This window comes from Quercus lobata, chromosome 9, assembly GCF_001633185.2.
Source record: "Quercus lobata isolate SW786 chromosome 9, ValleyOak3.0 Primary Assembly, whole genome shotgun sequence".
Taxonomy (NCBI): Eukaryota; Viridiplantae; Streptophyta; class Magnoliopsida; order Fagales; family Fagaceae; genus Quercus; species Quercus lobata.
The window spans coordinates 12933538-12958848 of NC_044912.1; the positions used below are offsets into that span (position 1 = coordinate 12933538).

General features: G+C 38.3%; 3 protein-coding genes across 5 annotated transcripts; 2 read left to right on the plus strand and 1 right to left on the minus strand.

The window, feature by feature from the left end:
* Positions 1 to 781: 781 nt before the first annotated feature.
* Positions 782 to 8665, plus strand: LOC115962125 (UDP-N-acetylmuramate--L-alanine ligase-like). Of its 2 annotated transcripts, none has more exons than XM_031081009.1 (14): positions 782 to 1098; positions 1787 to 1992; positions 2453 to 2523; positions 3192 to 3280; positions 3511 to 3561; positions 3828 to 3923; positions 4026 to 4102; positions 5045 to 5240; positions 6371 to 6445; positions 6794 to 7044; positions 7280 to 7349; positions 7427 to 7522; positions 7967 to 8045; positions 8122 to 8665. In XM_031081009.1, exons 1-14 carry the CDS (start codon positions 805 to 807, stop codon positions 8175 to 8177), a joined length of 1707 nt encoding a protein of 568 aa, XP_030936869.1. In that variant the 5' UTR covers positions 782 to 804; the 3' UTR covers positions 8178 to 8665. The 2 variants fall into 2 exon arrangements, with proteins under 2 accessions (XP_030936869.1, XP_030936870.1); XM_031081010.1 differs by having other exon boundaries at positions 4026 to 4070; positions 5034 to 5240.
* Positions 8666 to 9448: 783 nt separating this feature from the next.
* Positions 9449 to 16279, plus strand: LOC115959936 (arginine biosynthesis bifunctional protein ArgJ, chloroplastic-like). 2 transcript variants are annotated; one of them, XM_031078613.1, is made up of 18 exons: positions 9449 to 9615; positions 9721 to 9802; positions 9904 to 10005; positions 10352 to 10475; positions 10690 to 10763; positions 11079 to 11123; positions 11410 to 11460; positions 11561 to 11629; positions 11796 to 11854; positions 12116 to 12185; positions 12654 to 12734; positions 12820 to 12906; positions 13154 to 13276; positions 13689 to 13751; positions 14308 to 14385; positions 14464 to 14609; positions 15201 to 15271; positions 15974 to 16178. In XM_031078613.1, the coding sequence occupies exons 2-18, from the start codon at positions 9731 to 9733 to the stop codon at positions 16054 to 16056; spliced, it is 1398 nt and encodes a 465-aa protein (XP_030934473.1). In that variant the 5' UTR covers positions 9449 to 9615; positions 9721 to 9730; the 3' UTR covers positions 16057 to 16178. The 2 variants fall into 2 exon arrangements, with proteins under 2 accessions (XP_030934473.1, XP_030934472.1); XM_031078612.1 differs by having other exon boundaries at positions 9449 to 9802; positions 15974 to 16279.
* Positions 16280 to 17928: 1649 nt separating this feature from the next.
* LOC115959937 (putative septum site-determining protein minD homolog, chloroplastic) lies at positions 17929 to 19589 on the minus strand. The gene has a single exon (XM_031078614.1). The coding sequence runs from the start codon at positions 19420 to 19422 to the stop codon at positions 18412 to 18414; it is 1011 nt and encodes a 336-aa protein (XP_030934474.1). The 5' UTR covers positions 19423 to 19589; the 3' UTR covers positions 17929 to 18411.
* Positions 19590 to 25311: the final 5722 nt, after the last annotated feature.

A 25311-nucleotide genomic window follows, 5' to 3' on the forward strand; every position in this document is an offset into this window, starting at 1 on the left:
GTCAACGGTCAACGCTCGGTCAAAGGTCAACGCTTGGTCAACGGTCAGAAGATGACGTCATGGGATGACGTGGCGATGACGTCAGCAGAATAGTGGATGCTGACGCAGCTAGGGCTGACGTGGCAGGTGAGATGACGTCAGTAGACCAGGTGAGGGCGCGTGCGAGCGCGTGCAGGCGCGTGGCAGCAAGTCGACGGCGCGTGACGGCGCGTGAGAAGGGCGTGGCTTAAAACATCGGCGCGTGGCGGCGCGTGTGGCGCGTGATCGTCGAAGCAGCAACTTTGATCGGCGCGTGATCGTCGAAGCAGCAACTTTGATCGGCGCGTGAGGTCTCCGATGGCGACGAGGCTTCCACGGATGTGTAGATCGGCGCAGGACGATCTCAGTGGTACCTTCAAAAATGAAATCGGAGCAATATTCGCAGCGGTGATGCAAAGAGCAGTGGTCTGTGTAGTGTGAAACTCCTGAACGACGGCGGCTGCAGGTCCGGAACCCAAGGACGACGGCTGGATGACGTCGGAGGTTCAACGGCGATAGGCTGCGGCGGCAGTTGTGATGGCGGAAGCGTTAGTAAAAGAAAGGAAGTCACACAATGAAGACAAGACTGCTAAGAAAAGGTCAGAGCAGTGGCTCTGATACCATGTTAGAAATACTGAATGATTGTATTGTATTTCATAATAAGAGAATATACATCAGAGCCTTATATAGGAGGCGTAAGTGTGCGGTACAAGTAAACTAATTGGGCCTAAAGCCCATAACATAATATACATTAACACTCAACACCGTCACTTTCCCGGGAAAATCATGGATTTTCCGGTACTATCTCAGTCCAACTCCCTTCGTTGTCCATCAGATTTTCTCGAGAAGCCGAAGCCCTACTTTCCAATACGTCGCAGAAGTACTCCTCTCTGGTCCACAACCAATCACACTCCACCATCTCTCCCTGCCTTGAGTAAAACCACTAGCATAAAATGTACGGTCAAGGAAACTCAAAATCAAGAACCGTTTCAATCGGAAAATGGTCGAAAGGGTTGGATTCACTTTGTAGGTATTGGAGGTTGTGGATTGTCTGCACTGGCAATGCTTGCTCTCAAACAAGTAAGTGTTATTTTTTTTATTTTTTTTTATTTTTTTAAAGTCTAATGCCATGTTTGGTTTCCGAGAAAGTGGAAAAAGAAAAAGGAAAGTTAAAATGAAAGAACAAAGAAAAGTAGAGAAGATAAGAGAAGTGAAGTGAAAAGAATCACTTTTGTTTGTTTCTAGAAGATGATAGAAGCTCAACTTGACAATGCCAAATAGTTATATATTGAAGTTGATAACAAATGACTCTACAGTTTACATTCTGTTTGAATCACTAGAAAATTTTGGAAATTGAAGAAAAATATAAATTTGTCTTATGATTTTGTTTCAACTTAACTAAAGGCATAGAATCGTTTTGAGTTTAGTAGAGTAAAATTTTATTTAGTTTTTGATAAGTAGTAGAGTAATATTCTTTGCATCTTGGACCTTGGTAATGGAAAATGAAAGCATAAAGATTGAAAATTTTATATCCCATCTTATGTCCAAATAAAAAAGATGGAATTTTGTTTTTGTTTTGTTCTGTTTGTTTTACAATTCAAATGAATTTGTTTTTAGAAACCAAATTAATTCATTACGTTGTCAAAAATCTTGTCATTGGTAGAAACATGTTTGATGGGGTTTAATTGTGTTGCTTGCTGTTAATTTCAAGGTGTTACAAGTGAATCTTTCTTAGGTTTTGAATATTAATAGTGTGAATTGTTTATAGGGTTTTGAGGTTAGTGGCTCAGATGTTAAATGGAGCAGCTACATGGACAGCCTACAAGAGGCTGGTGCACGTTTGCATATTGGTCATTCGGTTTTGAATTTGAAACGGAGTGATGGGTCAAGATTACCTAATGCGATTGTTGTTTCAAGTGCTATTCCTCAAGACAATGTGGAGATTTTGCGTGCAAAGTCTGCTGGAGTGCCTGTGTGAGTACATAAATCTGTCAAATTTGGCATTTTTTTTGCTACAATTCTTTTTTATTTTTGCTGTGTAAGTACTTTGGCTCTTTTTCAATGTATTCACATTTGGAATCCTATGGTCTGCTTTCGAAAGGAAAAGTTTCTATGAAATTTCCTCATTAGATCTATAAAAGTACTTTCCAATGTTGCCAATGAGCTCTAGCTCAACTAGCAACTCCTCCCCTTACAAGTGTTAGGTGGACTAGTGAGGTCGTGGATTTAAGACCCACCAGGTGCATGTGTAACTTACAATCTAAAAGAACAAAAAGTACTTCCCTGTGATAGCCATTCGTAGATTTGTTTACTTTGTAGTTCAACTAGTCTAACTGTTTGTTTCACTAGGCAGATGATGGAATTTTTTAATGTTTCATTTATGAAATATAATACGTTGGTTTACTTGATTTTCCCTTAACCCCCGTATTTACAGACACAAACGGGATTATTGGCTGGGAAGGCTAACGGAGTGCTACAAGCTTATTGCTGTTAGTGGTAGCCATGGTAATAATATTATAGGTTGTAGTTCAGCAGTTCATACAAATTGTAATTTATACAGACTTCTCTATACTCTAAAATTGATGTTGTAACTTGTAGCTCTTTGTACATTTAATATAGGACTTTGGGTAATTGTTCTCTGATCTATTACACCATAATATATGAAGCATTGCTTGGTTGATTATTTGTGGATCTAGAACCATAGATTTTCTTTTGTACTGAATCAACCAAGTTATGAAGATTAGCTTAAATATTGATTTTGTTTCCATTGTAATCAGAGACCAAGATTGCAATTATGTAAATATTGGAACCATCATTATAATTTAAGATTTTTAGTTTATTTTTTTAAGTGGTTAGTTTACACACATACCCAGTGGGTTTGTGAATGTAAGTTTAACCAATCAATTTATTAGAGATTTATATTGAATCTTTCAATCTCAATTAAGTGTTACTACTAGCTTGCTTAAATTTCCAACAACAAACTTTCAATACTGCAAGTAAGTTGAATTGAGCAACTAGTGTGTTTTATTTTGCTTGAGTATGCTTCTGACAGTGACATGTTATTAACAAGAAAGCAAGCTAGCATATTTTATCTTCTATCCTTATTAGTAAGTTACCATACTTATTGATCTTCATTTTCCTTGAAAGAAGTATACACATTATCATTTTTGCAGGCAAGAGTACAACAGCAAGTATGCTGGCTTATGTTTTGAAAGCAATGGGCGATGATCTTACAGCTGTAATTGGAGCACATGTCCCACAGGTATCTACTTTACTTTGAGCAGCTCTGCAGTAGAGCTGAATTTCACACACGTGGGTATCTTTTATTATTTGGCCATACGCTCCAATGAGTTCTTGTAATGCTTTCTCCTTTTCTTTGAACTTCGCAGTTTTGCAATTGGTTCCATTACTCAATTGGCTTGTTTTCTGTAGTTGAGACACTTTTCATGATATCACTAGATGCTGGAAATAATCAAAGCTATCCTTTTGCAGTTTCCAGAAGGAAATATTATTTCAGGTGGTGGTCAAAATTTTGTGCTGGAGGTACCCTATCCACTTGTATGAATTGATGATGAATTTTGTTTCAGCCTGAAAATAGCAAAATTCAAATTTCTTATTTGTCAAATAATGGAATCTCTCAGTGAAAATGTGAAGCAATTTATTAATGAAAAAGGGTTGGTATTTCATCATCATTACTGGATCCCACTCCACATTTCTGTATGGACAGTACAGATCTGATAATTGTAACTTTTTCTGTCTGTTTCTAGAGTATTGCAACTTTATGCTCATGCACTTTATGTTCAGGGTAGGCTGATGAATACGATGGCTGTTTCTTGGGATTATCACCTTACATAGCTGTAGTAACCAATCTGGACTGGGAGCATGTTGATATCTTTCAAGATAAGGTGTGTTGATTGATAAGCTTTTTATGCATGGAAACTAATATTACAAGACTGTATTTTCATAGGCATAGTTTAGACTGATTAAATCTATGCTTTCAACATTAGGAGGCAGTTAAATCTACTTTCAGGAGGTTCCTCAATCTAATCAAGGTGGGTGGACATCTCATAATATATGGGGACAGGTATCCATCGCCCACTTGTCTTGTTAAGGATATAATTGGTGGCACTAAGTTAGAACTTCTGCGGCATTGATAGTTTTATTTCTCATTTCTCATTGCAAGTACTTAATTCTTGTTTGTATGTGATCAGGCTTGTATAGGGGTGTGATAACCAAGGATCTGGTCCAATTAACTCTAATTTTCAGTGCAAAAAGCCAAAAACCTCAAATCAAGATTTGTTACCAAATATATAAATAAAACTAGTTACACAAGTCATGGCTGGTCCAACTTTGTGCTATGACTTTATATATATATATATTACATGATTGATTTTTCATGCTTTTTGCTAACTATATGCGATAACTATTCAAGTTCCTCTTGAATCTAATTACCCAATCACAGAGGTTTAAGCGTACAGAATTTTTGAGTTGATAATGTTCATCTGTTCCGTCTATATGACAAGACGACATTGGGTGAATGGGACTAGCTATCTATTCAAAGTCGGAAATTTACTAAGTCAAACAAAGAAATTTTTTTGACAAATACTAATAATTTTATTTACAAAGCTCCAATTCATTCAAAGTTCATTTTCATTTATCAGCATGAGCATCTAGTTAGAATTTTTAAATCCCTTGAGCAATTAAGCCTAAGAAACAAGAATGTATGAGTGATAAATAGCTAAACTTACATGATGTTGCTTCACATGGATGGTGTGAGTCGGATGGTGATATGAACCTTTTTCAAAGATTAAGGTCCAGCATCTCAACACAATATGGTGAATCCCATAATCCCATTACCATTAATCTATTTAAGGCAGAGACTATAAACTCAAGTTTTCCACCTCAAAATGCTTCCTCATATTCATATGCTGCAACAACAATGCTGTATAAGTTCATGAATGCTGCCTATATGATTTTATCTGTTATAGATTCTAATTTTGGAATTTCCTTGGAAGGTACACAACAGTCCAGATACGCGTTCTTTGCTAAATCACAGGAGACAAGCGACTGGATCAGAGTATTCCAGTGGTGTGATGCCGGCTCCAAACTTGGAGCTATTTGATGAGCATTACAGAATAACTACTTATGGAATCTCAAGTCTTAATGATTGGCATGCATCCTCAATTCACCCCAACTGTCATGGTGGCAGTGATTACACACTGGTAGGTTATAATTTTATTTCTACATCTCTGGTTGCCCCTAATGTAGACCCAACGTATTTATTGAAAGCTAAAGCACATATATTTTGAAGCTTCTTTGGTCTTTGGAAAAGGATTTGCCAAAGTTATGATACAAATTTTGGCAGGTAAATTACATTCTTTGATATTGACATGTATAATCACAATTAATAATTTCTAGATTTGCCTCACTTTTCTTTGAGAGCATAGAATGGTGCCCAGAAAATATAAGCTTTCGCAAGAAGTAAGAAAGATATGTATGATCTAGAACATCTAATTCCATTATTCCCCCCCCCCCCCCTCTTCCGGCCCTCCTGTTTTTTTCTTTTTCTTTTTATTTGGGCCTTGAGAAATAAGGTACACTGCAAGCAGAGAAAAATAACAAAAAAAACAGCAAAAAGATCAGGAGAAAATAATAACTCAAATAGAAAGGACTACAGAACTAATGTGGAGGGGTGGGGGTCTATTCCTTATTATTAAGTACTTGTACTTAATACCGAATATTACAGAGTGATTTAAACCAAAAAGGGTCATTATCCGGTGTCAGTCCTGCCTAAGTGAGTTCTTGAAACGGTTTCTTGGACTCAGTTCTAACTTTACTCGTTTTTTGCATGAGCTGGTTACTCTAAATTATAAATTAATCTAGAATTATAAATATTTCTTAATTTTAAGATGGTTCTCATAAAAATATTGGTATTTCAACTTGCATGTTTAGGCTATATCTTTTGCATGCTCTTGTGATTTATTCCCTCTCCCAGAATTGTTTTTATCAGTAAAATAAGAAATTTTATTGCATCAAAAAACACATTAGCAAAACAGACTTCCCTGTACACAGGTGGTGAACCAAAGAATCTATAGAGCTAACAAAAATTACATCAATCCAGAAATTCCTCCTAGGAGGAAAAAGAATGCCTACTCAAAGCAGCCATCCAATCATACAACAGTCTTGAGAAAAATGGCTTCAACTCTAGCAATGAGTGTTCAATCCCTCTGCCAGAATGCCATCCAAATTCTGAAATTCGTGCCTTTTAACTGTTTACATGAGTTTTCTAAATATGAAATTTCTAAGACATAATACATTCATCTAATCTAATTTAGTACGTGATTATCTGCAGTTCCATCGGGAGTTTCCAGAGGTAGATATCAGTCTTCAGATTCCTGGAGTTCATAATGTCCTCAATTCATTAGCAGTGAGTGAAAATATTTACTTAGTTTTACAAAAAAATTCTTTATGCTCAAAAGCTCCAGTTTGTTTTTGTATTTCATATAGAGTTATAAACTTCTGCATCACATCTATTTTTTTCTGATGTCAGTTGGTATTGTAAGTTAGTCAGATGGAGTTTTATATACAGATTGACTGTTAATTTTTTTTTTTTAATTAGTTTGATTATTAGGATTGGAAATATTACAGGTTGATGCATGTGTACTATGCTTCACTTTCTAGTTTCTTGGGTTATTGGTCTCTTAAGTTCCTCAAATATACTCTTAAATTTTCTCTCTTTTTAGGGTTAAGCTATCTTATTTTATGTTATTGTCAGGTTATTGCTACAGTGATGGCACTTTTTAGTGACAGAATGCAAAATTATGAGCTAATCAGTCACGTAAGACTACACTTGAAAAGTTTCAATGGTGTTTCCAGACGTTTTGAGATGATTGGTACAATTTGTGGATGCCATATATATGATGATTATGCACACCATCCAACAGAAATCTGTGCAGTTCTTCAAGCAGCACGTCAAAGGTTCCCATTCAAGGCTATATGGGTGGTATTCCAACCTCATTCTTACAGGTATTCTCACATAGAATGGGAACAAAGACCGTTTTTTCTTTTTCTCTCTCTCTCTCTAAATGGTTAAATTACTTAAGCACTTGGTCGGTCCTGAACCCATGACCTCCCACTATAACTTGCTTTTTACAAGGAGGGAAGGCCTTTGAGCTAGAGCTAGAGGTCCATCTGCCAATGTAGTCATTATTTTATATGACTCATTTTACTTTCTGCTTATGGTAGCTTTTTACTTTTGCAGTCGTCTAGCAGCATTGAAAGATGAATTTGCCACTGCACTCAGTGATGCAGATCATGTTGTGGTTACAGAGGTACGGTCATCTTGGTCCATAATCTTTGTCATTTACAGGTGCTAAGGGCAACTAACAGGTTTGAGTTATGGTGTCAGGTTTATGCTGCCAGAGACAAAGGTTTTTGGGATGTTAGTGGAAGTGATTTAGCTGCTTCTATTAATGGCCCACCATGTGAATATATCTCTTCTCTGGTAAGACCTGTATCTTACCTTCACAAATGAGGGACTTTATATGTGATGGTCACTTGTCATTCATGATGTCAGAATGGTAAAAGACTACTTGCTGTGCTCTACTCTGATCAATTTGGTGAATTGAAAATCACTAGAAAAATGTTGTAGAGATTATTTAGAATTAGGTGTTCCATTTGCTCTCCTATGAAGGTCTCTAGTTACTAGATCTCTCTCCTGATAGCTGACATCAGCTAAAAACATTCACTTAGTAAATAGTCATCTCATTAAAGGTCTTCATATTTGTGTAACTCCAAAAGTGAAGTTTCATTCCAGAGAATAAATACAAGATCAACTCTACAAGAAAAGCAGCTATGTTATATTGATTGATAGGTCACAAACTAGATGATTTCTTTGCTTATGCAACCTTTTATTTATGGTCCATCTTGTTCTTTTGTGGCTTTACAGGATGCTGTAGTTGATAAGTTGGTGTTTCAGATATCCAAGGACCTTCATCGCCAAATTGTTGTTTTGACCCTTGGATCAGGCAAAGATCTTTACTGCTTACCTTTGGATTTTCTTTCATCACATTTTGCAATTGTTTTAACCCTTTAAACAAACAGGTGATATTACTACTGTAGGCCCCAAAGTGCTTCATAGGTTGCAACAGCAATACTAGTGAACTTGTAGATTCCATGTGGCACCTACTTGCGCATTACTTGATTGATTTTTGAAATTCAGACATTTCATGATTCCAAACCTCTGAATGAAGATTCCCAAGTCGAAGATAATTCATACACTTCTCCAATATAAAGTATGAGATGGTCTTGCCAATTGCCACTGATTTTGTCTGGTGTGGTACACGAGTATTTTATTGTAAGAAGCCAGCTTCTTTCAGTTATTACCGACCATCCCACAAATGACCTGACTTGCCTCTTCTACTTTGGCAAGAAATGACTTGTGAGTCTGTGAATGTCCTTGTGTGACGTCCGTTTGATTCTTCTATGCAAAGATGAAACTGGTGGCCGGTTATGTTATTGGTAATGATAGTTTCTTCTATAGACATGGATGGATGTGGAACTGTCAAGGAGAAAGCTGATGACACTGCAACTGCAAATTGAGTTCCATGTAATGAATTTGCATTTCCAATTTGTGTTGTACTATGTTCCCATTTAAGGAAAACGGAAAGAAAAGATTAAATGTTTTGTTGTATTGTGAGGAACTGAACAACAGAGTTCTTTTCAAGTCTATTAGAGGCTTGAATGGTTGATTAGCTGGATATTTCAAGAAAAATGTAGCATCATTTATCGATAAAAGAATTCAAGAAACAAGCTTGTGATAATAAGGAACTCCTCAAACAACTCCATTATTGGGTACTATCTTATCTTTCTTTTATACAGATTATCTATGGAAACTCTTTCTACAGAGAAACTCCACACTCAAATTTGTCAGGCACCATATAAAGAGGATGTTAAGTGTAACAGATTAATGTAGTGCTACATTACGAAGTTTGTTTGGACTTTGGACAGACAATTTGTATGTAATTTCCTTTCCCACTTGCCACTTCAATTTTTAAATCCCCACTCCACCTCCATCCAATCAAAATAGTTTTAAGGAAGAAAAGAAAAGATGGTGATTTGGTTTCTTGTCAATTTGTTGGACTTTATTAGTGATGGTAGTATTGTTTTAATAAACTGGCCCAAAAAATAGCCCAAAATTTAAAAAAACAAAAAAAAAAAAAAAAAATAGGCTTTCAGTTCCTCTGCTTCACAGAAGAGCAATTTTTACATATTTCAATATCCCAACATTTTCAATAAGTACAATGTTAAATTTTATTATAAATTTTATTACATAAAACTTAACATTACAACCAACCTTGTTGGTATTTTTTTTTGTCTCATTCATTTGCAGTGGCTACCAACTTGGCAGATAAAGCGGTTGAATTTAAAAAGTTTAAACAGAACAAATGTTTTATGCACTGAGCTCACGAGAATGAGGAGGACGCACTGACTACCCTTTCGGATTTTCTCATCTTTCTATCTCGGTGTTCTCTATTATTATTACTCAAAAATCCAATTACATTATTGTTTCAACGCGTGCTTTAAACGCCTACTGTAGTGAGTACTGGCTACTAGTGTCTACAACAACTACATACAAAACACAAACGCAAAAACCCTTTTTGACTTCAGCGTTAAACCCTAACAATAGTTTTACAATCGCAGACGATCAGATATGTATCATCTCTGTGCTCCTACTCACTATGTCTCCTTCAAACTACTTCAACCACCACTAAGTGCTCCAAAGGTCAGTATCACTCAATTCTCCTTTTTTTTTTTTTTCACTCTCTGTTCAATAAAAGTAAGTTTAGTTAAAGAAAGGAACTCTGTATTTCATCACTGTCACAGTCTCAGAGGGAATTCAAAATACTCGCCACTGCGAATGACGCCTCCAACGCCAATTACATTCCTAAGGCTCCCATTTTTCTCCCCCAAGGCCCATGGAACCAGGTGATCATCTTCTCTTCTTCTTTTTTTTCTATTACTTATTTGTCAAAAAAGTACTTTTGTGGAAACAAATTGATCAAGCAGAGGATATGGAAAGTTAGTTAAGAGGCACATGCACATGCTAGATTTTAGGAAGTTGTTAGGAGTAGTAGTCATGTGCTTTATGAAATTCAACATGTGATTAATATGCTACAATTGTATACTGGCATGTGATAAAATGTGGGTGGGTTGGTTAGTTATGGATGATGTCAATAACTAACCACACATGCATTGTAATAGATAGATTGACTGTTGGTAAATTTCATGTGTTTGGACGGTGCTAATTAATTTGAAATCTATGATTGTATAGATTCCTGGGGGAGTCACTGCTGCCGAGGGGTTCAAAGCTGCTGGTATGTATGGCGGTTTGCGTGCTAAAGGCGAGAAACCTGATCTTGCACTTGTCACTTGTGATGTCGACGCCATATCTGCAGGTTAGCTAGCTTTAATTTTTCTTAGGAAATTTATTTGCATAGTAACTTGGATTAGTACCTTTCATTTTGTAGTAAAAAAATATAGTTTCCAATTGTTTGTAGTTTTAAGTTATTTCTTGACTTGTGTGCACTTTAACAAATATGGCTCTTTGAGAATTTAAGCAAGTAAAGGATTTGATTGGAGATACTTTTTCATGTTAAAATTTATTTACAGGGGCGTTTACTACGAATGTGGTTGCTGCTGCACCAGTGTTGTATTGCAAGAAGGCGTTGGACATTTCAAAAACGGTATCCCAGAGTATTGAATGTGCTATGCACATTTTTGTGTCAATTGTGATTATGAGCCAATAAAGAGGGATGAACTAGTACTTAGCATGAAATTTAGAAATTATATTATTATGATCATTATCTTTTCCAGCTAGACTTCAAATGTGGTAGAATGTATTTTTGAAGTTATTTTCTTTTGAAGTGCTTGTTACCTTAAACATTTTCTGTAGAAGTTACTCACACATTTTGCCAGTAGATTTAGTAATATAGTTTTTTTTTTGGGTCACTTTTGAGATTCTTTATTATGTCTAATGACTCAATTTGGCTACTCATCAGGCACGTGCAGTGTTAATAAATGCTGGCCAAGCCAATGCAGCAACGGTAAGATGTCTGATTATCTAGATGTTTTCCTTGTACTTTCTTGTCCAAACACAGCATAGTTTTAATCGAAAATGTAGTAAAGCACCAAAAAACATCCTTGTTAATCCCCGCGGGGGCATCTGTGGCCATGTCCAATCCAAAGACTTGGGATTTCTTCAAGTCACCCTACATGATTTTCTGTTAGCCTGTTACTGTGAGATGTATTCATCAAAGAGGGAAAAAAATGATGTTGCTTTGAGTGTGAACTGTGTCTTATGTGGCTAATTGACCTACCAATGATGTCCAGGGTGATGCAGGATATCAGGATGCGATAGAATGTGCCAATGCGCTTGCTGAGGTATGCTACCTTTAGAGTTTTGAACACCTCATCTCATCAGTGTGGTTGTACAGGTTCAATTTGTGCTCACTAATCAGACTCAGAATATTCGTTGTTGCAGCTACTTCAAATGAGACCGGAGGAAGTGTTTATTGAATCCACAGGCGTTATTGGTCATAGAATAAAGAAGGTAACATGGTGACCTTATGTATGTTATGCTGATCACATTGATGTGCACTATGCCTGCTGAATATAGATCAGCTAAAAGTTCTGCAGCAATTTTTTTTGTCATATAAATAATATGCCTTGTTGTTTTTAATCTTTTACATATAATTGATGCTTTATTGCATATGCAGGAAGCACTTTTAAATTCACTTCCAAAACTAGTTGCTTCACTGTCATCATCAACTGAGGGGTAATGCTCATGCTTTGTTCATTTTAGTATGTGTAATTGATGTTTATCCATGTTTTTGAAGGCACCTTCTTGTCTATGTTTTGTCCTTCCAGTCATCTCTCTCTCTCTCTCTCTCTCTCTCTCTATATATATATATATATATATATATTTTTTTTTTTTCCTATTGTATTGAACTATGTATAAGCTTCAAGTGATCTCCTTAATAGGTTGTTTATATCCTGTTTGTTAAAACATTCTTGAACTTGATCAGCGCATGTGCAGGGCAGATTCTGCAGCAGTGGCAATCACGACGACTGACCTTGTTAGTAAGAGCATAGCAGTTGAGTCTCAGGTGTGCAAGTACTTGATTTCTATGTGTATATATGTTACCTTGATAAATTTAAACTGATGATTATCAGTATTATCCATATATTGGGTTAATTGTGCTACTTGCTTGGATGAGGCATTGAATCTAGATACTGGATCAAAGGCTCAAAACAGGAGCAACTCTTAGATTGGTTGCTTGATTTCTAATGCATAATTGGTGACTCAGCTGAAGTTAGATATGGAGAAACAAAGTTAAAAGTAAATGGTTTGATTTGGCAATGGGCTGTATTTTATTATACTTGTTAACAAGTAAAGATCAGTTAACAAATTGAAATTCTTCCTTTGTAGAAAATGTTGTTGGATTTATACAAATGCTTTATCTCAATTTGATAGAACTTGCACCCCGGGAAATTAGAATTCTTCAAATTTATTAGTCTTGGAAATCGACTTCCCAGCAAACAGACAGACGTGTAAAAGTTGATAAATTCCTCAGGTTGGAGGGAGAACAGTAAGAGTTGGGGGAATGGCAAAAGGTTCTGGGATGATCCACCCAAATATGGCTACCCTGCTTGGTGTATGTATCCTCACGGTTATCTTGCAATTCTTTGCGGGAAGCGTACATATTTTTCCATTCCTTAATATTGGGTTATATGTTCCAGGTAATAACAACTGATGCCCTGGTCACAAGTGATGCTTGGAGAAAGATGGTGCAGATTGCTGTAAACAGAAGTTTCAATCAAATAACTGTACGGAGTATCAATGCTTTAATCCTGTTCATATCAATGAATATAGGCATATACGTAACCTAATTCCTTATCTTAGAATTTTGCATTCAAGTGGTGATCCTGTTCTATCAACTATATATATTTGGCAATCATGCTTGTTCATGTGAATGGGCACCCAAGCTATCCTTTTTAACATGGTGTGATTAATCCCACACTTGGGAAATTATGAATATTATATATATAATAGCTGGGTGATTTGGTGCAACAGGTAGATGGAGATACTAGTACCAATGATACTGTTATTGCGTTGGCTAGTGGCTTATCTGGATCAACCAGGATAGCTTCAATAGACAGTTATGAGGCATTGGAACTCCAAGCATGCCTTGATGCAGTATGTTATGCTGCCATTAAACTATTGACTCATTTATACAAATTTATACACTGCCACCAACTTTTCATTGTATTTGTACTCTGTTCCCTTCACCCTGACCCTAACAAAACCTCTGCGTTTATTTACTCTCAAGTCCTAGTATAAAATTACTGATTTTTTTTTTTCACTTCACTAAGATTGTAAAAGATCCTATTTCTTCTTCTTCTTTTTTCCCCCTTTTCTAAATGTAGTGTTGCACTTTACCAAACTCTTTACAATTGCTAGTGCTCAAATTTGTTCCTAGGCCTTAGTCCTGCCTTTTTTTATGGTTTTACAAGAGGGCTGTAATCAGTCAGAGGCCTCAAATTGAATCTATCTGAACCAGTTATTGGGTTTCATATATTTAAAGATTTTATCAATGTCAAATTTTCAGGTAATGCAAGGTCTTGCCAAAGCAATAGCATGGGATGGAGAAGGAGCAACATGCCTAATAGAGGTCTGCATCTAATATTAATGTTATCTCTACTTATGAGCCAAATTTGATGCTTTGGATTTGCCCCATTCTTTAAAATGGACATCCAATAGAAACCTACCAAACCTACTCTTGTTGCTGAATCGTAACTAGTGCTGGATATAAACACAAATATGAGCAATGAACAAATCTCTTAAGCGGAGCAATGCAAGAGGGAACGCTCACATCTACTATGAAGCAGTATCCTCTTATTCATTATATTAAAAAATATAAATATATTATGAACAAGTATAATTCTTTCACAAAGAATGCAAAAGAATGAAAACGCAGAAATTTAAAGCTTATCTTAGTGACTTATTCTAGTTCAAATGGCAATTCCTCCTCCCATCAAAATGGGTTCGAGGATAAGGTCGTGCCATCGTGGGTGACCCATTGGGTATGTAGGTAACTTACAAATAAAAATAAAAATAAATCTTTGTGACATAATTATGATTTCAAACTCAGCAATATGCTATGATTTTAGAGAAGTGGCCAGCCTATACGTTGAAATCTTCCAGCTAATTCTACCTTGGTTGTGTAGGTGTCTGTGACAGGTGCAGGCAGTGAGGCTGAAGCAGCAAAGATTGCACGCTCGGTGGCATCTTCTTCACTTGTTAAGGCATGATTTTTAAACTTGACAATCCTTCCAATACCTCACTTTAGCTAAGTCTAATCTGCTGACAATTTTGTAAAGCAGGCTGCTGTATACGGCAGAGATCCAAATTGGGGGCGCATTGCTGCTGCTGCAGGTTATGCAGGGATTTCTTTCCACCAAAACAAGCTTCGAGTATTGCTAGGGAACATTTTGCTCATGGATGCTGGGGAACCACAACCGTTTGACCGGTAATTCTAAGGCTTGACTATTAAATTAAAATCTGGGATATAACCAAGAACTAGTTCTTTTCTCTGTAAGATTTGATCTTACTTGTGTTTTTTTTCTTCTCCTCATTTAAGTTCCTGCCAGTTTACATCTATATTTCCAATGCTCTGTGGAACTATATCATAAGCTTCTTCTTTTCTTCCTTACTTGGTTCTTTTCCTTTTTCTTTTCTTTTTTTGTGGGGAGGGGACTTGTCGCACAGCATTGGGTCACTTGAAAATTTTCTATATGATACTTTTTTGGTTTGTGTGTGTCAAAAAATGCAATAAACTTTGCAATTATAGTTGCAGTTTTGATAGATACAAGATGTAGCCATCATCCAGATGCTAGTGCAAGCACCTTGTCTCTTTCCCAACCTAGCATACTTTTAACTGAATTTATAAGGGAGAGGACTCTTGTATTTGTATATATGTGTGCAGTTTTTATTGTGTGAATGCATGCATGTTGCGTGTGTATTTTGCCTTCTAAGCATGTCAGTTTTTGTTTTCCAAATATCTTCTCACCTTGCACCTAAACAGTCTCTGATTCTCTCGAGTAATTGGTGATATTTTCAGAGCTGCAGCAAGTAACTATCTGAGGAAGGCTGGTGAAACCCACAGTACGGTTGAAATTCTTTTATCAGTTGGTAAGCTTCTGAAGTACGCATGAAGCATACATATGCTACTTTTGCTCTCTATTGACGGTGAATTCAAAAACCTAGTCCACTGATATTAGCTAGTTAAGGGATCACACTCGCCTAGAGGGTGGGATCAACATAATTTTGTAAAAAATACCAAAAAATAATTATCTGCAATTTGGCCTGCTAACCTTTCTTTGCACAATGAATACTAATATTAGTATAGTATGTTAGTACATCAATCTAAATCCAAACAATTCATTTAGGCTGACATCCCTGCTTATGCTGCACATTTGATTGGTTGTTGAAGCGCTAGGATAACTGAATTCTCTTCTAAAACAATTTAAATAACTACTACATTTTTTTGAAAACAATGTGTTAGCTCTTTTGCTTCGCAGCAACTAATATGGGATGCATTTCTTAAAGTGAACAATTCCCCTAGCTGAATTTAGAATTGCTCTTTGACCTGCCATCTTCAAAAGTTGAGATTTACTTATGTCGTTGACAACTCATGTTTAGTTAGCCAACGCTTGATGGCTCTAAAAGAATAAAAAAGTATCACCAGCTGGTCTTGCTTTGATGAGGTTCCTAGTCTTGTGGCATCGCATATTCTCACTGCATGTGTATCTTTGCACGTATAAATGATTCTAATGAGATTGAACATCTTTCAGTGAATCTTATTTGATTTGCCTCATATCTTCTTCCAAACAGGTGATGGCTTGGGAAGCGGGCAAGCATGGGGATGTGATTTAAGTTATGATTATGTCAAAATAAACGCAGAATACACAACATAGGAGAATTTGTGGTGTCATCTCATATTTCTTCTCACTTCACAGGATTTTCAAACAATAAAAGCCCACTTATCACATTTTTCTTGGTTTAATATTTTATCATTGTTGTATCTTGTGTTTTTCAATGAAGATCTGCCAATGCAAAGCATTTTTCTGCAATCAACACAAGCTATTCCTTGATGTTGGATTGAGAGGAATTGATGTAATCCACTCAATGTTACAAATATATTTCAAAGCTCATTCCTACAATCATAAGAAATAATTATAAGTTTAACTGGATATAGCATAGGAAATCAAATAAAGGAGTCTACGGTAAAAGCTCCTTCCCATGATAAACTACATGATCAGCCTAAAACGTTATTTATGCAGCAAAAGGCCAACAAATTTGTGGTAAGATAGCAACAGAAACATATTCCCCATTCCAAACAACCCCTACATACATTCCCATGCCAATATTTATCTCGAAGATAAATCTCTTCCTTGAAAAAGGAAAAGTATCACCTAGTTACAAGACTTTTATGAAATAGTTCTTCTACAGACAACTTTTATCACAACTTGCTTAAGTGGTTGACTGTGAATGGTGGATAATCACTTTCATATAGATTCATCACTTTTTTTTCTATCAATCACAGTCAACCACTTCAACAAATTGTGGCAAAATTTGTCCCTAGACTTTCTCTTTATAAAAAGGCTTTAGAACTGGAAACAAGATTTCAGCCCTCCATTTCAACATAATTTGTGCCCCAGTTCCGGTATTATTAACCTAAGGTTTTGAATCGAAACCAAACTACCTCCAACAGTCCACTGTTTTTTAACCTGATTGTGAGAACTGACAGGCCAGGCTTAAGCAAAGCCATCAAAATGCTGGTTAGACATCAAAAAAGGTTCTACCTGTTCTATGGAAACAAAAGGAATCCATCACATAATTAGCACTAGGCAGTCTTCTTTCATCACATACTAGGCATTGATACAAATCTACCAACAGGACAAACTTTGAAATCAATGCCACTATATACAAAACAGCGAACGTGAACGTCTTATGTTAAACTAGTTAAAAGTTATCACCACTGTCAACCAAATATCGCATGTATCATCCAAAGCTCTTAGACCATCAGAAACTAACAAAATGACTATAGATAAATTGAGAACAGCAAATACATGAAAGTCACTTCAAAACAGCTCTTTGGTTAAGAAAAAAAGTAGGCGGGCTAAAATGTAAATAATGTGTAGCATAGTAGATACATATAGCAATTCCAAATTATTAATTCAAGCACAGATTCGTTAACAAACATTTTTTTTTTTTATAGATAACGAAAAATTTTATTAAGAAAAAAAATAGCCAACCTGAGTACATTGGGAATGTACTGTGCGGAAATCAAGAGCCAAAATTACAATGATCAAGTAAAACAAGAAGAGAAAAACAAGAAGCATTGACACCAGCGCTGATCCTGAACTAAAGTTATGATTAGCATTAGACTAACCAGAAGGCTAGTTGAGCAAAATATTTGTCACAAGCCCAAAAGACACCTAGCAGTGAGCTAGGTTGTTGCTAGCCAAACTAACTGCAAGCTACAGTGCATAGCCAAGTCTGGCTAGCATTGTAAAAGTTAGCAAAATGAACCATTCTCTCTCTCTCTCTCTCTCTCTCTCTTAGAAACAATTTCTGCAGAAAGCACTTAGTTGGTAGCCGCAATTACATGACTGATTAGGAGCCCAGTTATATGAATGTATGAGAATACGCATGAATCTCATATACATACGGGGATTAAACAAGGGATGAAATGTAGAATCAAACAATAATATAAACTACATCAATCATCCATCTTTCATTCATATTTATTTCTCTAGTTTTACATGGTCAGTTAACAAGTATGATACATTCAACGGTTATAAATGATTGATTTTCACAAACTATTCATATCTCAGTTGATCACATTACACCCAAAATACAGGGCCGAAAATTTGTAAAACCAAATAACTTCACAGAACAATGATTTCCCAAAATTAAGCTTGAACCTTCCAATTCCACAATCATAACAAAACAAATAGAGATTTTGTCTTGACTAAATACAGAAAATCAATCCTTGAAGAACCAACATGTTGTCACTACCCTACCGAAAGCATCGAATGCAATTGAACACAACTTAACTATAAAAGTTACAAGCACACGCTCCTAACATTAACACCACTAAAAATCTAACAATCAAACAAACAAAACATTAAATTATCAAAAATGAAGAGTTGAAGAGAGTGACAGACTTTACTGACCCCACTGTAACTGTACACAGCTTCACCCTTTCCCATCCTCCAAAATTCAACATAATCCCATGTATGGTGTTATGATGTTCAATTCAATTATTATCCTCCGAAAAACGAGAAGAACCCGCGCTTTTTGGGTTCCTCCTCCATCATCACAGCCTTCATACTATCCTGCTCAACAAGCCGCCAAGCAGCTTGCTCGAAAGCCAACCCGGCCAATGTGGGTGGCTTATTCAACACAAGAGGGTACCCTCTATTGGTACTTCTTATAACTTCCGAGTCCTCAGGAATCACACCCAACAAAGACAAACCCAACATTTCTTGCACATCAAGCACAGACATCATGTCCTCGCCTTTGATCATATCAGTCCGAACCCGATTCACAATCATCTTAATGTCTCTAATTCCATCACATTCCAACAACCCCGTGACCCTATCTGCATCTCGCAAGCTCGTGATGTCCGGCGTGGTGACGAGGACGGCCTCATTGGCCGGAGTAATGGCGGTGATGAACCCGGCATCGATTCCAGCCGGACAATCGATGATGATGAAATCAGGGGAACCCTCTTGGCGAGATTTCAACGCGTCGACGAGCCAAACCAGGGCTTTCCCGCCGAACCCAATTGGCAATTTGGATCTGGGTTTCGAAATGCAGAGGAGTTCGAAGTTGGACCAGCGCTTGTCGCGGACTAGAGCTTGGTCGAGGCGGCAATCGCCGTTGAGGACCTCGACGACGGTGTAGTTGACGCGGTTTTCGAGGCCGAGGAGGAGGTCGAGGTTGCGGAGGCCGACGTCGGCGTCTATGGCGACGACGGAGAAGCCGAGGCGGGCGAGGGAGAGGCCGACATTGGCGGTGGTGGTGGTCTTGCCTACGCCGCCTTTGCCGGAGGTGATGACAACGACACGCGGGGTCTCTCCGGCCAATTGGGGCTTCCTGTTGTATTGGAGGAGTGACTGGGTTCTGGTTGCGAAGTGGGGCTTGTGGGGTTTTGGGGGTTTTAGGGTGTTTGGGAAATGGGGTTTGAATGTGGTGGAGAAAGGTGGGGTGGAGCTGTTGAGGTTTAAGGAGGGTTTGGGGGTTGTGGGAAATGGGTTGTGGAGAGAAAGCATTGTTGCGGTGTTGGAATAGAGAAAGAGAAAGAGAAAGAAAGAGAATTTTATTTAGGGGATGAAGAAGAAAACCATTTTTGTGTGAGTGAGGCAATGAGCTAAAGCTGTAATAAGAAATGAGAAGTGAAGGACTAATGTGAAGTGAGAACTCAGAAGGCCCTACAGCTGGGCTCTGGAGTCAAGACTCAAGAGCACAGGTTGGTAATTGGCCTTTGTTTGGAAATTCCATCATCTGTCTTTCTTTTTTTTTTTTTCTTTTTTTATGGAAGTTTTGACAAATTTATCAATAAAATACATTATTTTTTGTATATTTTCAATATTTGTAAAATTTTAAGCTGATCAAAGATTTATAGTAAGCTTAAATTCAAATTTTTGTAGTTTAAAATAATACATAAAAGATGAGTTTATGATCAAATGGTAAATAACATGTAATTTATATAAAAATTGGTATGTATATTAAGAAAATATAGAACATGTACTTCAACACGGTAAAATTTTCAAAATATAAATTCTATAACAAGTTATTAGGTAATATAACATTATATAGAGTTATATCGAGTGTAACTTAAATCCGAACCTTAAAATTATTATAAAATTAACATTCTTTTGTGAGTTTTGTAACTTAATTGGTACAAGCAAGAAAGTAAAAACAAGTAAATTGAAAAGGTATTCAAATTGAGTAAAGCAACAACAACTTAATTGGAAAGAGATCCAATTGAGCAAAGCAGTTAGTAATAAAATGACATAAGCATGACGCAAGAAAGCTTTCATGTTGACGAGAAACGTCGGTGAACCATGCGGTCAAGGGAATAGGGATGTTAATACAAAATTCTCTTAATCTAACAACCTCTTAATGGTATAGTAATTTATATGGCGATTTAAATATTAATATAATTGTGTTCGGAGTCTTATAATTCAATGGTAGTAACTAATTGTGGGGCCCAAATGATTTATGGGTCAGACCCATCTACCCAGGGAGAATCCGAAGGCCCAAGCCGAGGAGGACTATGGCCCAAACTCGACAAAATAGCCTTTGGATACCGCCGAGGACAGCTCAGTCCTCTGCAGACCCAAAGTCCCCCCTGAAAGAAGGGCAAAAACGGTATAGGACTGAAACTAGGAAGAAAGATCTAAAATATTCAGGGAAAGCTGCCCTTACTGCCATTCAATGCTCTGAACCTGACAAAGCCGCATTCTTTGGCTTTTACAACCACCCCCAACGACTTTGAATATGGGCTGATGGGACAAGTATCAATCTTGGAAAGGTTGATCCTATACGTGGACGAAGGACAATGAACACAGAAAAAGATAAAAGGAAAAACAAGTAACCTAAAGGAGGGGTTGGGAAAAATGGCAAAAAACCAGAGCCTCCCAGCCCACCTCCAGGAGAAAGACTCCAGGGGTGAAGGAAAACTTAAACTTGTACGAACACCGCGAAAAACCCACCGCCTGTCAACCAGGGCCTAGCCTACCAAACCCACGCTCTACAAATGATATTGTTAGGGGCCTTTTTACGTGCGAACCCGACACTGTTATGGTCCGCCACGAATCGCGTCCTTACAATTGGCGCCGTCTGTGGGAAAGGCTTGTGTGTTGGTATAGGATGTGGGTCGATAGAGTTTCTTCGTTATTTCTAGCCGTTGGTTATAGAGTTCTAGTACAAAGTTCTGCTAGGGGCTACGTTTCTTGACTAGGGGCTTGGCTGAGGAACTAACACCTTTAAAGCCAAGGTCCCCCGTAAAGAGCAAACTAGGTACTTAATAGCGTTAACCGTACGGATAAACTTTAGGGGCTTGGTTGAGGAGCTAACTCCCATAAAGCCAAGATCCCACACAAAGAGAAAACTAGGTTTTGGACAGAACCAGGGCATTGCATGGTCCACGGACTCAAGCCTATGGGGAAACCAACTACCTGGATGAGGAAAACTAGGTTTTGGACAGAACCAGGGCATTGCATGGTCCACGGACTCAAGCCTATGGGGAAACCAACTACCTAGATGAGGAAAACTAGGTTTTGGACAGAACCAAGGCATTGCATAGTCCTCGGACTCAAGCCTATGGGGAAACCAACTACCTGGATGAGGAAAACTAGGTTTTGGACAGAACCAAGGCATTGCATGGTCCACGGACTCAAGCCTATGGGGAAACCAACTACCTGAATGAGGAAAACATACTTGGTGATGACTAGGTTTTGGACAGAACCAAGGCATTGCATAGTCCTCGGACTCAAGCCTATGGGGAAACCAACTACCTGGATGAGGAAAACTAGGTTTTGGACAGAACCAAGGCATTGCATAGTCCTCGGACTCAAGCCTATGGGGAAACCAACTACCTGGATGAGGAAAACTAGGTTTTGGACAGAACCAAGGCATTGCATAGTCTCGGACTCAAGCCTATGGGGAAACCAACTACCTGGATGAGGAAAACTAGGTTTTGGACAGAACCAAGGCATTGCATAGTCCTCGGACTCAAGCCTATGGGGAAACCAACTACCTGGATGAGGAACCAACTATCTAAAAAAAAAAAAAAAAAAAAAAAAAAAAAAAAAAAAAAAGCTATGGCACATAAATCTCGAAATCCATCTAAAGAGAACTCCGCGTTAACAGATGGGTTAATACCTTGATTGTGCGGATTCCTCGATCTACCCTCAAATCCCCAGTATCAAAGGGGTTGATGCGATACGGCGCAACATATTACCCAAAAGCACAACCAAAGCCCCTCGATACTCGGCTACCCTCTCGGACGAATGATTTAGAGTTTATCGTTCTCGGACATCGCTCTAGTATGCATCGCGCAGCACTCAGCGGTTATCCCGGTTAGTTCCAAGAGTTTAATTTATTGATGATTAACCTTGTTATGCTTGATAATATTTGTAAGTTTAAACTAGTATGAATCTGTGTTAAGACATTTTTCTGCCTAGAATGTCATTAAGGGCAAGCTTATATTTAACATTCATGCACAAAGTAGTGGTTACGGAGAAGAAAGATATGTATAGAGAAATAGACACATATTTTATTAAGACAAAGGGACAGTACAGTGTACAATGAAAAGCCGAAACAAAGCCTATATTGAAGCTAACTACGTAAGTAACGAAAAATACAAGAGAGTGAAGATAAAGCCGTGGAGGTAGCACAGAGGAGAGGTTGGCTGCTGCCTCGAGACCTTATTTCTCCTCAATGCTTCTGCGCGCCCATAACTCAGGCAGCAAAAGAACCCAACTTGGGGCCTGCACCGGTGAAGAAAAGGTGCAGGGAACCTGACCTTAGGCTAACACCATCTACAGGAAAGGTGCAGGGAGCCGGAAGTTGGGAAGCCCCCACAAAAAATTGCCTGCTACAAGGCAGACGGCGCTGATGGCGGAAATTCCTTTTTCTGACATACCAAAAATCTGGCATGACCAGAACCTGCTTCGGATTTTGGCTAAAAGAAGGAGGAATACTATCTTCCTCCTGTCAAGGCGGAGGACTGGCTTGGATCTGTGCCATCCTTGTCCATACCACATCACTTTGAGGATTCGGTGCCTCTGAAGCGGGCGGAGACCTTTCATCCCCATCCACGCCTCAAACATCTTGCTTTGAGGCAGTGGCACTAGAAAGAGAGATCGCGGATATGGAAGAAGTATGGTTCTGAAGGGAACAGGAGAGTTCATGTGCAAGTGAAGTGACCCCCTATCCCATTTATACCCAGAAATAAACCGGTGGCATTTAATTCACGCAGCGTCCCAAGGAACGCTACAGACAAAACGTCTCAGGCTCGATTTCCAACGCTGTCTGCAGCCCTGAGGTTAAAGAAGTCTCGAGAAGGCGCACCTCGAACACTAGGACGCCAAAAAGTACCGCGTGATCAAAGACTATGGAAATACCTCTTAATTTATGGGCCCAGTAAATTCGCGGCCCAGGCCCGTTCAGCATATGGGCCCAGGGACAGAACCAAGGCCTTGCATGGTCCTCGGACTCAAGCCTATGGGGAAGCCAAGTACAAAAAAGAAAAAATCACAAGTTTTGGACAGAACCAAGGCCTTGCATGGTCCTCGGACTCAAGCCTATGGGGAAACCAAGTGCAAAAAAAAAGAAGAAAAAATCACAAGTTTTGGACAGAACCAAGGCCTTGCATGGTCCTCGGACTCAAGCCTATGGGGAAACCAAGTGCAAAAAAGAAAAAATCACAAGTTTTGGACAGAACCAAGGCCTTGTATGGTCCTCGGACTCAAGCCTATGGGGAAACCAAGTGCAAAAAAAAAGAAAAAATCACAAGTTTTGGACAGAACCAAGACCTTGTATGGTCCTCGGACCCAGGCCAATGGGGAAACCAAATACTTGGACAAGGAAATGTTTGAATTTTGTAAGATGGGTTACTTGATAAAAATGTCAGGTCACTTCACCCACGGCTTAAACACCATAAAGAGGTTAAGACCAGTAAAGTTGTGAGGAAGGTGGTGAAACGCCCAAACATTAAGTCGCATAAGAAGGCTGTTCATTTGGTGAGTGCGATATCTTCAAATGGTTATTCCTCACACGGCATTAAACCTTCGTTTTACTCCTCGGCTAGCATGGGGTAAGTATTACTTTTCACTGGTCGGCCTTATTGTGCCAAGCGTTTCTATTAAAGTTATGGCGACATCTTTTTATTATCAAGTATTTTGATCTTAGTCGTCATTGATTTAGATGCTATATTATTGTGCCGAGCAGTATTTGTAAATTTAAAAAAAGAAAAGAAAAGAAAAGCCATAGAGACAAAACATGCAAAATAAAGTAACAACAATTTTTATTAATACGAAAAATTATTACAACGTACAAAGAGGGGCTCAAGCGAGCCTATACAAAATGAGAACTGCCTAAGCAACAATTACATCCGTAGTACAGATAAGTAAACTGTCAGGCGTCTTTTAAACTCATCTTCAAAGTCTCTCCAATCTCTGCCTCAATACTGCTCATATTACGATAAGAACCTTCTTTGAAAAAAAAAAATGAATGAAGGAGAAGGAAATAGTAATGAAGAAATCAATGAAGAAGATGGAGGAGATGAATGAAGAAGATGGTGGACATGAGTAAAGAAGGAGGAGAAGAAGAGAGAAGAGATGAAAAGAAAGAAAAAGGAGCAAAAGAGGGAGAAGTGAAAGCACCAGGATGGAACTGGTGCTGGGAAGACTAAGAGAGTGAGACGGAGGATAGCACCAGTGAAGGAAGAGAGGGAGAAGTAAGGGCACTTAGTCCCTGCCTCGATCCTGACTCCCAACACACTGGAGCCATACTAGGTATGCTCATAGGAGAGCGGTTGGTATTGATGGTAGGTGTTCTCGACTCAATCACGCCGAAAGTTGGACGTGACAAGCCCCTGCTTCGGATTTTGACTGAAAGAAGGATGAGGTTGATTTTGAGTCTTCGCCATCCCTGTCCCGATCGAGCTATAATGAGCTTTATTGGAACATGGCGTTTATGGGAGGGGTTTGACTCCTGCATCACTCGTTGTTATGATAAAGTATACCACGATTTAGTTTGTGAACCAGTGGGTAAAATGAACCCTAGGGGAGGCCAAGTATTTCAAATCTCAGAAAGATGAGAAGGAATTCTTTACGAAAACAATAACCTTCTCCCTTCCTTCTTATACAGAGGGTGGAGCGGGAGATATTTAATAGGTTCAGATCTCCAAAGGAATCTGCCAACACCAACATGCCGGTTCCGTTTCTCCACCCCATCAAAACAAACCGCCGAATTAAAGTAGTCTCGTAAATAATGGTCATTAAAAGCACGTTTTGGGGAAACCCAAACGATAAGAGCGCATCAAGCGCGAAATCAAAAACTGTCTCACAGACCGGCACATTTCTCGGACAGATGAAGAGCCGCCAGCATTATTAATAGGCCAAATTGATTGGGCCGTGGGAAGAGGTTCG

Excerpts from the sequence above, each read along its gene's own strand:
- LOC115962125 (XM_031081009.1), top strand. The coding sequence starts at position 805 with ATGGATTTTCCGGTACTATCTCAGTCCAACTCCCTTCGTTGTCCATCA. Across the intron at positions 7,045-7,279 it reads TTCCAACCTCATTCTTACAG|TCGTCTAGCAGCATTGAAAG; the intron begins GTATTCTCACAT and ends TTACTTTTGCAG. Across the intron at positions 7,523-7,966 it reads GTGAATATATCTCTTCTCTG|GATGCTGTAGTTGATAAGTT; the intron begins GTAAGACCTGTA and ends GTGGCTTTACAG.
- LOC115959936 (XM_031078612.1), top strand. The coding sequence starts at position 9,731 with ATGTATCATCTCTGTGCTCCTACTCACTATGTCTCCTTCAAACTACTT. Across the intron at positions 11,630-11,795 it reads TTGGTCATAGAATAAAGAAG|GAAGCACTTTTAAATTCACT; the intron begins GTAACATGGTGA and ends TTGCATATGCAG. Across the intron at positions 12,186-12,653 it reads GCATAGCAGTTGAGTCTCAG|GTTGGAGGGAGAACAGTAAG; the intron begins GTGTGCAAGTAC and ends TAAATTCCTCAG.
- LOC115959937 (XM_031078614.1), bottom strand. The coding sequence starts at position 19,422 with ATGCTTTCTCTCCACAACCCATTTCCCACAACCCCCAAACCCTCCTTA.